Source organism: Peromyscus leucopus, chromosome 2 (genome assembly GCF_004664715.2).
Source record: "Peromyscus leucopus breed LL Stock chromosome 2, UCI_PerLeu_2.1, whole genome shotgun sequence".
In the NCBI taxonomy this organism is placed as follows: Eukaryota; Metazoa; Chordata; class Mammalia; order Rodentia; family Cricetidae; genus Peromyscus; species Peromyscus leucopus.
In genome coordinates this window covers 130,197,812-130,208,932 of record NC_051064.1, presented here as the reverse complement: position 1 = coordinate 130,208,932, position 11,121 = coordinate 130,197,812, and the positions used below count along the sequence as shown (strand labels likewise).

Here is an 11,121-nt window from a genome sequence, read left to right as displayed (position 1 = left end):
CCTGCCTCTACCTCACTAGTACTGGGATTATAGGCATCTGCCACCACATTTAACCCGGGCCCTTATAGGTGCTAGGCAGGCACTCTGCCAACTGAGCCACATTCCCAGCCTTTTTGTTTGTTGAGACAGCCGCAATGCTAGGCCAAGCTGGCTTTGAACTCTGTGTGGTCAAAGATGATCGTGGGGACGGTGAGATGGCCCAGTGTGAAGGCACTTGTCCCTGAGCCTAATGACCAGAGTTCAGTTTCCAGAACCAATATGGTCAAAGAAAAGAATATTGACTTCTGCGTGTGCTCCATGGCACCCACATGCTCACATACATACATACATATATACATTACATACATATATAAATACATACATACATACATGCATACATGCATGTATACATATATACACACATACATAAATATATCCACACACATACATTATAGATAAATGTAAAAAAAAAGATGATTAACTTCTGATCCTCTGGTCTCTGCCTCTCAGATGCCAAAATTACACTTGTTTTTATTTATTTATTTGTTTATTTGTTTTTGAGACAGGGTCTCTCTGTGTGGTTCTGGCTGTCCTGGAACTTGCTCTGTAGACCAGGCTGGCCTCGAACTCAGAGATCTTCCTGCCTCTGTCTCTAGAGTGCTGGGATTAAAGTTTTACAATACCATTACCCAGCTGGTTTTTATTTTTACATTTTTTGGAAGATAATATTTTTATTTATTTGTATGTGTATGGGTACCTATGGAGGCCAAAAAAGGGTGATGAATCCCTTGGAACTGTAGTTAGAAGTGGTTCTGAGCTGCCTCAAATAGCAGTTCTCTTAATGACCGAGCCCTCTTTCCACCTCCCATTTATTTATTTATAGACAGGGTCTCATTCTGTATCCTGAGTTGGCCTGGAACTCCTGATCCTTCTGCTTCAGCCTCCTGAATACAAGGATCACAGGTTATGTTCCACCATTCCTGTTCCTCTCCTCCTCTCAAGGTTTTTATAGAAAGTTGTAGAAAGAATCCATGTACAACACACGGACTGTGCCCACATGCAGCTATGTGGGGCGTTTACCCACCACCCCCACAGCTTCCCAGAGTTTTCTTGAGTGCGAGCAGCAGGAAATATTAGATAGAAGGATTTATAGCGGAGAATCTTGCAGAGATAAACAGATAGAAAATAAAGGATAGCCTCGAGAGGGCCTGGAACCTATTCCAACGGGCCCCGACTGTCTCTGGCCCAGGGTTTTTATAGAGACGCCAAGGGGGTGGAGCAAAAGACCTCCTCCCCCAGCACAGCCAAGTGCAGGCCATCTCAGACACCTGCACTCAGGCCCGTGGTCCTGATCATCCTCTATTCGGACCTGCTGGTAAAGCCACGAGGAACCCCAGAACGGGCTCCCACAGGTCCCCCCTTCTTAATATATAAAAAAATAACTATTAATGGCTTACAGCAATCTCCATAGCTGTTACATCTCCCAGTATGGGAGTAGAGGATGATATAAATGGCATTTCTCTTTTGAATTAGGTCCAAGGTGACCACAGCAGTCTTAGCTGCCTCAAGCCCTTTCTAAACCAAAACTCTTAAGGTGACTACAAACTTAAAGAATCCCTTAGCTTCATCATTACCATTAACAGGTTAACATAAATATTGCTATACATAGTCACAATTCTCTCAATCTTACAACTCAAAACAAACTCTTAACAGAACCATTAGAATTAGCATATATGGTGCTATATATAGTTAACAATTTTCTCCGTCTTACAACTTTAACTCAGTCATTTGAATTTTCTTGTTAACAGAACATAGGCAAAACTTCGATGTATTCACAAACTTAAACATTTCCTCAATTCCACAAAGCCAGGGTGCATTAATATCAATAGGTTTCTGCGAACATAATTCAATCTCATAGCTCCTCCTTTTCTTTATAATTTTTAAGCAAAATCTCAAGCCTAGTTAGAAAACCCAAACTTTTCTGTTTAAACAGTTCCATTTGTAACACAACACCAGTTCCATAAGTAATTCCATTTTTACATAAACAGTTCCACAAAACAATTCATAAATCTCCAGTTAATAAAGCATATATGCATACACAAAATTGCATCTTGATTCTAAGTAGAAATACATTTCTTCATTTAAACAGTTCCATTTTTAACCCAATTCCAGAAAACCGTTCCTAGGTCATTACTATAAGTAAGCTCAAAATTGTCCCATTGCAATGAAATCTCTATTGTTCATTTCATTTAAGTACCAAAATTCAAATGATAAATATTGGTACTAGCCTTCCAAACTTGAAGAAATCCATAACCAAAATGTTTTTGTAATTTTATCTCATTTTAAGTTCAAAAAGTTCAAACAAGAAATAAATTCTAGTATCAGGCTTTCACTTCCAAATATGAAGAGACGTTTTTCAACCAAAACTTTTTGCAGTTAATTTTTGTTCAAACAAGCGTCTCTGCAACTTTTGTTCTCACAGACAGACCTTTTTAGTTATAGTAATATTTTAAACCGCACCGTTTTTGCTGTTAGCTCAGGTTTTTCTGTGCTGCGTTGATATTCCACGGATCTCAGCTGCGGATGCCTTGTGCTGGTTCTGGCGTCCGCCATTCTTAGCTTCTTAGTGGCTTCTGGAGCTTTTGAAACCATTCAGACTGCCTACTTTGCAGTCTACTAGGACACTATCTCCTGTGTCTCAGGTGTTTTCACCATATACATTAATAGACTCACATTTAACATTTACACTTTTTCACAAACTCACATATAACATTTTTTGCCTTGCAAAGCATTTAGACTCAAATTCAACATTTACACGTTTTTACAAACTCACATACAACACATTAACATCTACTTATTTATACTTTAAGGAAACTATAGAACTACTTTAGCAAATATATTTCCTATTAATTTTTATATACTTATATTCATTCATCTTATTTCTTATTTAAACTTACATTTACAACTAGCATCTTACAAGCTTATTACTACATGTCTTAAGACTACCTTAGATACTTCTTACAAGCTTATATTCTTAAAGGAACTCAATAGATCTATTTTACAAACTTATATAGGGCTACCATTAGCATATATATAACTTAGCAAACACCTAAAGATTTCTTAACACAGATATAACAAGACAATTTTTACAAACTCACATCTTATTTTCATTTTTCTATTTTTTACTCTTAATTATTATCACCATCTCTATTAGAAAGATTCTCTTAACTAGACAGGAAGTACGTACATCATTTCTAAAATTTAGAGTTTATAGTCAGCTTTGTTATAAAGCACTGGGATTTAGTGAGTGCTGTCATTATAGAGTTGTGATACTTGTTGCTAGGGGATTGTAACATTCTCAGGACGAAGCCACACCCCAAAGTTGTCAGTTCTCTCAGCCGTTCCGGACCGGCAGAGATGCACTGTCAGCGGTAGACCGTTTTTAACTAGAGGCTGTCCCTTCACCCAAATTTATAATAGTTCCCCTAAATGCCTCAATTCAGACAAATGTTTCTATTACAGCAGCACTTTTGGTTTATTCTACCAAAAAACTTCACTTTACACTGAGGGTGAAATTACCATATTTAGCTACTGTAAAGCTCTTCACCAAAAACTGCACAGCTATTAGGTGGTATTTTAAGGATTTTAAAGTGACTTGTTTGCTCTTATAGGTAGCTTTTTGTCATCCAACTGCCGTAAAAACTTTGCATAGCTATTAGGGTAAATAAGGCATTTTACCAATGGCGCCCCAAACCACGAAGCGCCTAGTTCCGTATCCTTGCAATCTTTCATTGGAACTAATACTTAAACTCTTAGACGACTTTCCTCCTTATTTTTTTTTAAAGGCTGTATTTTAAGTTTACCATGAACGTATTTTTGAGCTGACAAAAGTGTTTCAGGGCAATGTCGCCATCTTTAGCGGAAAAACTACCTTTCCCAGAATCCATTTCCCTTATATCAGTCCATAATAATATCAGTACCATATCAGTCCCTTATATCAGTCCCTTATATCATTTCCCATATTTCTTATTGGGTCTGAGAGTCAACTGGTTCTCTTTTACCAGACTTGCTTACAAATTCTTGCCCGGGAGGTTTGAACAAAGTTTTTCGCTTTTGCAACGGGAGATTTGAACAAGCATTTTACATTTTCAGCTATGGCACATTGGGAGGTTTCTATTCTCCTCAGCTGGCTTTAACAGGTGTTTCTCCTTCATTTGACACTAGCCCCCGAATCAGAACCACACCTGCCTCGTTAACCGGCATTGAGGCTGACATTTCTGATAGCAACTTTCCTCGGGGCTTGTGTTGGTTTTAGCCAGTCAGTGAAAAACAAGATCATTTGCAACAGAGCTTTTCCATAGCTCCTTCAGAGATTTTCTCCCACTGATTTATCTCATTTTGCTTGTTCCTTCCCCCCCAGGTGCAGAGCTTCAGGTATCTGAGGCTCTGTTCCTCTGCTAGCTGCCTTTGGAGGTAGGGGCTTTTTCTCTCCCGAATCTGCCTCCAATTCTAGCAGCTTTTTCAGGTCATACATTTTCTGGGGAAGATTATGTCCCTTCTCTGTTTCTTCAGAGTCTTTCTCCCAGACAGTTCCCAGTTTGGTCTCAATTTATCCCCTCTACCCCAGAAACAGTTTCCGACACTACAGTGGTGGCTTTCCCTGCTACTGAAGGTAGGGGCTTTAGTTCGTTTCTGTTTTCGGGGTCTGTGTGGTTTGCGTACAGACTGAAAAATCTAACAAGGGAGGTTTTTACCATTTCTAAACTCCCATTAGGACAGATGCTTTGCCTCATCAGGCCTTCACCTGGCCCAGTCCCCCAGTGGGTTGTGTTTGCTCGTCTGGGTGCTCAAGGACAGAGCTTATGCCAGAGGCAATCACCCCTCAGGGCTGCACTCCCTCATCTCATTGGGAGTCAGTTGAAACAAAGCTTTCTCAAAGAGGTGCTTTCTCTGACAGAAAAGAAAGCTTTACTCCTGGATAATCCGGTTTTGCCCTGGCTGGGCTCTTTCCCCAGACAGCGTTCTGACTCAGCAGCAAGACTGTTTCAGACACAATTCAGCTTTACTGTTTTCCCAGAAAGGTCCTTAGTCTGATAGGAAAGCTTTTTTCTCAGATTTCTTTTTGCAGTTGTGGACCTATCAACCCGGACTTTTAGGAAAGCGCACAACTGTGCCGTTCCCACCGGCTTTAGCTTCATTTGTTCATTAGCAATCTTCCCCTGGGTCCTGCACCTTCCTGCCTCAGCTCTGTGCTCCAGGAAGTTTGTAACTGCAGGAACCCTAGTATCCCCGAAATGCACTCCAACTCAGAGACGTTGGCCAGTCGCCTCTGGGTTTTTGGTCAGAAGCAAGGATACAATACTAACAGTTTCAGGGAATCTTTGCATTGGACGATTAGGAGCGCCTTTTCATTCTGAAACACTCACGCAGAACCTTTTCTGCCTCAGCTCTAACTGAAAAGCTTTGCTTTTTTGCTTTTCTCAGGCAAAGTTTCCAGCCCTTTTGGGCTCTCTGTAGCTCTTCACCCACACTCTCCCAAGCGTTTCCCTCAGGGTACTCTGACCCACTGTCTTGTACTAGCTTGAAGAGACAACTTAGAAGGGGTTTTTAAAAACTTGCCCTTCCCTCCTGCGTTGCAGGGATGATTTTTAAAGCTTGAAAGAGAACTTAGAGGTTTTGCTGTCTTAAGTTTGTTGTTTTCCTTAGAGCTAATCACAGGTGGTCCCCCTACTAATATCTTCAGGTGATTCTAATTTTTGTCCTCTGAGAAAGTTAAAGGCTTTAGTTTTTAAGTTTAAGAGAGCTTTTGAGAAAGATTAAGGCTTTTTAGAGATTTTTTCCCCCCAAATTTTCCAAGAAAAGCTTTAGAGTTTAAGAGAAAGATTTTTTTTTCCCCCCAGGAGAAAGACCAACTTTCCCCAAAACTTCTGAACTTTAAACTTTGACTTCTTACACCCCCATTTTTGCCTCAGGGAGAAAACACTTTCTCCTGCGGCTTGGACTTAGCATTTCAGCTGTCCCCAGGTCAAAAGCTTCCATAGGAAACTTTTTCTTCCCCATAAGCTCAAAGAAGAGCTTTTTTACTACCCGAAAAGCCCAAAGAAAGATTTTTTCCCCAGTTTGCTTTCATTGCCCCCAAAGTTAGAAAATTGAAGAGTTTTTCTGTCTAGTTGCCTTACTTATTTTTTCCTACACAATCTTATACTTCTAAGTTTTTCCTAAACTATATTACTACCCTATATCTTATACTTATCACAGATAGAATTTGAGAAAGGGATAGAAGATAGAAAATTTTGACAGAAGAGAATTTCGCTGCAGCATCGGACATCCTTCCAGTCCGCTTTCCTTTTCTCTCGAGGATAAAACCCCTGCCTCACCAAAAAATATATATATAAATATATATATTCCATAACACCGGCATGCCTTTCCACTGGCAGGGCTGACTCAGCACTTTCACCAAAAACTCTGTAATAAAACTTATTTTCCTTTATCTTTAGTCCCTATTACTTTGTCTTAAGTCCCTGTTCATTTGTCTTTAGTCCCCCCTTTTTTTGTTCCCTTTTTTTTCTTTAGTCCCTTTTTTTTCCTTTTTCTTTAGTCCCTTTTTTTCTTTAGTCTTTAGTCCCTGTTCATGGCGCCATTCTGTGGGGCGTTTACCCACCATCCCCACAGCTTCCCAGAGTTTTCTTGAGTGCGAGCAGCAGGAAATATTAGATAGAAGGATTTATAGCGGAGAATCTTGCAGAGATAAACAGATAGAAAATAAAGGATAGCCTCGAGAGGGCCTGGAACCTATTCCAACGGGCCCCGACTGTCTCTGGCCCAGGGTTTTTATAGAGACGCCAAGGGGGTGGAGCAAAAGACCTCCTCCCCCAGCACAGCCAAGTGCAGGCCATCTCAGACACCTGCACTCAGGCCCGTGGTCCTGATCATCCTCTATTCGGACCTGCTGGTAAAGCCACGAGGAACCCCAGAACGGGCTCCCACACAGCTAGACATTGTTACTTTTTTTTTTTTTTTAAGAAGTATTTTATTATTATGTATACAGTGTTCTGTCTGCATGTATGCCTGCAGGCCAGAAGAGGGCACCAGATCTCATTACAGATGGTTGTGAGCCACCATGTGGTTCCTGGAAATTGAACTCAGGACCTCTGAAAGAGCAGTCAGTGTGCCCTTAACCTCTGAGCCGGTTGCTGGGAATTGAACTCAGGACCTCTGAAAGAGCAGTCAGTGCTCTTAACCTCTGAGCCCTCTCTCCAGCCCTTTTTTCTTTGTAACAGTCCTAGCTGTTCTGGAACTCGCTCTGTAGACCAGGCTGGCCTGGAAATCACCGAGATCCACCTGTCTCTGCCTCCCGAGTGCTGGGATTAAAGGCATGCCGCCTGGCTCTTTTTTGTCTTTTAACCCAGTTGTATGTTAGATTCTAAACAGTCTACATCATTGTTAGGCTCAGATTGCGGGGACCCCAAAAGACCACCACGGAGACCAAAACCCATGTGTAAAGGCAAAGAGCCTTTATACAAGCTCCAGTTTGGACCCTCTGTGTGTCTGATGCAGTGGTAAGATTAGAGAGTGCTGAGCCCGGGCAGGGTGAGGTTTTTATCATAGTAGAGGATGCAGGTGAGGGTGCTGCAAGCCACAAAAATACACCGAGTAGGATTTCAGCTGATTATGACAAAGCTAATACCTGGAAGCCAAGGGCCTTCCAGAGGTCAGGCTGAGGCCCAAGGAGCCTTGGTGATTTTTGGCTTTTGATTATCAGCCGTTTCCTGCTGTGAGTTTCTTGTGTGCTGTTGTAGCTTTTCCATCATTTATTGGGCACCATTTCCCTTCTACTAAAGGAATATTTAGATAAACTTCTGTGCTGACAGCTATGCTCAGCCAGAACCCCAGTTCAAGCCTCCCTGTAATTATCATCATTGGCAGCATCTGGCCAGGTCCATCCCCAGACGGAGGAAAGTACCTTACCAGAGATACCTCTGTACTCTCTAAGAACAGACTGAAGTGTCCAGACTACCGTTTTGAGAAGGCCTGGCGGATGTGCCAATTAAACTTTACTTCCTCCTTTCCCAAATCTTACCTCCAGTTCCAGATCTCCCTTTAACTATCACCAGAGGCATCTAGCTGTACACAGGTTGCCTAGTGACTGAGCACACCTTCCCCCACCCTGCAGAAAAACGGCAGATAGCTTGGACAGATAGGAGCCACAAGAAAAAAGAAGACAGTTTTATTTTCTCCCATTGACCTAGCAACTCTTAGAGTCTTAACATTTTCTACCAATCACATTTAAGGTTATAGTGGAGCACATAAGCTCCCTCTTCTTAGATATTACCTGAATTCAGCCTTTAGTTAATTCATTTCCCCATTGGTCACTTCCCTTTTGGGTTGCAAATGATAATTAACAATTACTGCCCCTCTATGTGAGGGGATTTCCGGGGTTCAGGACCCTAACCATCTAGGGTCATCTTGGTAAAAGGGAACTGGGTGTGTGCCTGGGCAAAGGACACGGGTGATATCTTAGAATGGTTGGAGCAGAACGTTTGGAATGTCAAGTATTTCCCTTTAGATGCTGGCCCTCCCTGGGTGGGGTTAGCTTACGGCTTTTCCTGGGAACCGAATGGTTCCTGTTAGTAAGCCTGTCATGGCAGCTATGTGGTCAGGCTGTTTGGGCTCCCCACAGTCATGAAAACCATTGAACCAGTGGTTTGGTTTAAAAATATATTTTTTTAAAGATTCATTTACTTTATGTGTTTTGTCTGCATGTATATGTGTACCACATGATTGCTTGGTGCCCCTGGAGGTCAGTTGAGGTTTTTTTGGAAACCCTAGATCTGGAGTTAAGGAGAATAATGAACCACATGAGAACTGAGAACTGAGCCCAGTTCATCTGCAGGAGCAACAGATGCTCTTAATTCTTGTTCTCTCTCCAGCTCTGAGCCAGTGTTTTTAAATAGAATATATAAAATATACGAACATCTTGAAGCCAGGGACATAGAACAGTTGGGTAGAGGTGCTGGCCTTGCACACAGGCAGCGTGGGTGCGGGCGATACATAAACTGGGATGGTGACCACCCCTGTAATCACAGGAGTTCAAGACCATCCTTGGCTACTTAGAAAATGCAAGGCCGGGCTACAGAAAATCAAAACAAAATGAGAACAGCTTATGGTAAGTGATAAGTTTTTTGCACCCTGGAGGCCTGTCCACCAATGCAGCAATCAAATCAGACCAGATTAGGAAAAGGCCCGGTTTAATGGGTGAAGCCTTCTGGGTGATTTTGGTGGGCTTTGAAGGGGCGGGTTTGGGGGAAGAGATGGGGGACAGGTGTCGGTGGATCTTCCACCAGAACAGTAAGGTTGGGATTCGTGAATTAACTTAAATAAAAATCTTGGCAGTGCTCCAGGCCCCTCCAGAGCAGCAGCGGCTGGTGGAGAAATGGAGGCGCAGGCCTATTGTGCCAAGCTCTTGGGGGAGTTGAATGAGCAGCGGAAAAGGGACTTTTTCTGTGATTGCAGCATCATCGTGGAAGGGCGCATCTTCAAGGCCCACCGGAACATTCTGTTCGCCAACAGTGGCTACTTCCGCGCCCTGCTCATTCACTACATTCAGGACAGTGGGCGGCACAGCACGGCCTCCTTGGACATCGTCACCTCCGACGCCTTCTCCACCATCTTAGATTTCCTCTACTCTGGGAAGCTGGACTTGTGTGGTGAGAATGTGATTGAAGTTATGTCAGCCGCCAGCTACCTGCAGATGAATGACGTGGTCAACTTCTGCAAGACCTACATCCGGTCGTCCCTTGACATTTGCCGGAAGATGGAGAAGGAGGCCGCTGTGGCTGCAGCCATGGCAGCCGAGGCCGCGGCCGCCGCTGCAGCTCATCAGATAGACAGCGGAAGTCCGAGTTCAGGACTGGAGGGGACTTCCTGTTGTACCAAGAGCTTCGTCTCCTCCCCAGGAGAGGGAGAAGGGAGCGTGGAGTGTATACGAGCATCCCCTTGCGAGGACTGCCATCCCTTGGAGCTGGTCGTGAGAGACAGCCAGGGCTCTGGCGCCTCCGACCGTGACCTTTCTGTTGTGCCCAGGCGGGTTGAACCCAAGGTGGAATTTGATATTGCCAGAGTGGAGGGGGAGGCCGGCGAAGGGCTGCAGCAGTATGTGACCCCCCTGGCCCACGCGGAGCAAGGCCTGTCCAGTAACCAGGCCTTGGACTTGACGTATAGCAACTACCATGTGAAGCAGTTTCTGGAGGCTCTCCTGCACGGTGGTGCTGTCCAGAGCAAAGAGGACGCCGATCGTCACTTTTCTCATAGTTTGGAGGGGAGACTGGAAGGGGCAGGAGTGGCCATGAGTTCCGTGATGGACGTTCAGAATGACTGGTATAGAGAGGACTCGGGTGAGTTTTGATCACAGGCATTCTCTCTACCAACATTTATCTGGGCCTTGTGTGTCCCATCCCGTGTCCCGTGTCATCCTGTCGGCCCCCCCCCATGATTGTCACCCTGTCATGCCGCCACTGCCACCACCTACAGTCATTACTGCCACCACTATCAATAGGTATTAATTGAGTACTTGTTATATACAGACTATTGTTTCTTTGTGTACTCTGTGTGTGTGTGTGCGCACACACACGTGCATGTGGAGACCAGAGGACAGTATCAGATGTTGCACCTCAAGAGATGTCCATCTTGTTTTTGTTTTGTTTTTGTGACAGGATTTCTCTCTCTGTGTTGCCCTGACTGTCCTGTAACTCACTCTGTAGACCAGGCTGGCCTTGAACTCACAGAGATCCGCCTGCCTCTGCCTCCTGAGTGCTGAGATTAAAGGCCTGCACCACCACTGCCCAGCAGAAAAAATAAACAAACAACAGGAGAAAAAAAAAAAGTTTATGGGCTGGAGAGATGTCTCAGCCATTAAAGCCCAATGCTCAAGACCCAAAACCAAGCTGCGTATGTGGGGATGACACTTAGTGATAGAGTGTTTGTGTACCACACTCAAGGCCCTGGCTTCAGTCTCTAGCACAGAGAAGGAAAAGGGAGTGGGGCGGACACTTAGCTGACTTGACCTTTGGGGAACCGGACAGAGTTGGGCTTGTACTGGTAACTTGCCACTTACTAGCAGGTAGCTCCCTCTCTGTCTGGGAT

The 11,121-nt window shown here is 43.8% G+C and overlaps 1 protein-coding gene across 1 annotated transcript in view; it reads left to right on the top strand.

Annotated features, from left to right (window-relative positions):
* The first annotated feature begins 9,375 nt into the window (after positions 1 to 9,375).
* Zbtb8b (zinc finger and BTB domain containing 8B) overlaps positions 9,376 to 11,121 on the top strand; it is a 27,363-nt gene continuing 25,617 nt past the window's right edge. The window contains exon 1 of the mRNA XM_037203343.1: positions 9,376 to 10,373. Within this exon, the coding sequence (XP_037059238.1) occupies positions 9,413 to 10,373 (961 nt within the window). The 5' untranslated portion in view covers positions 9,376 to 9,412. The remainder of the gene's footprint in view (positions 10,374 to 11,121) is intronic.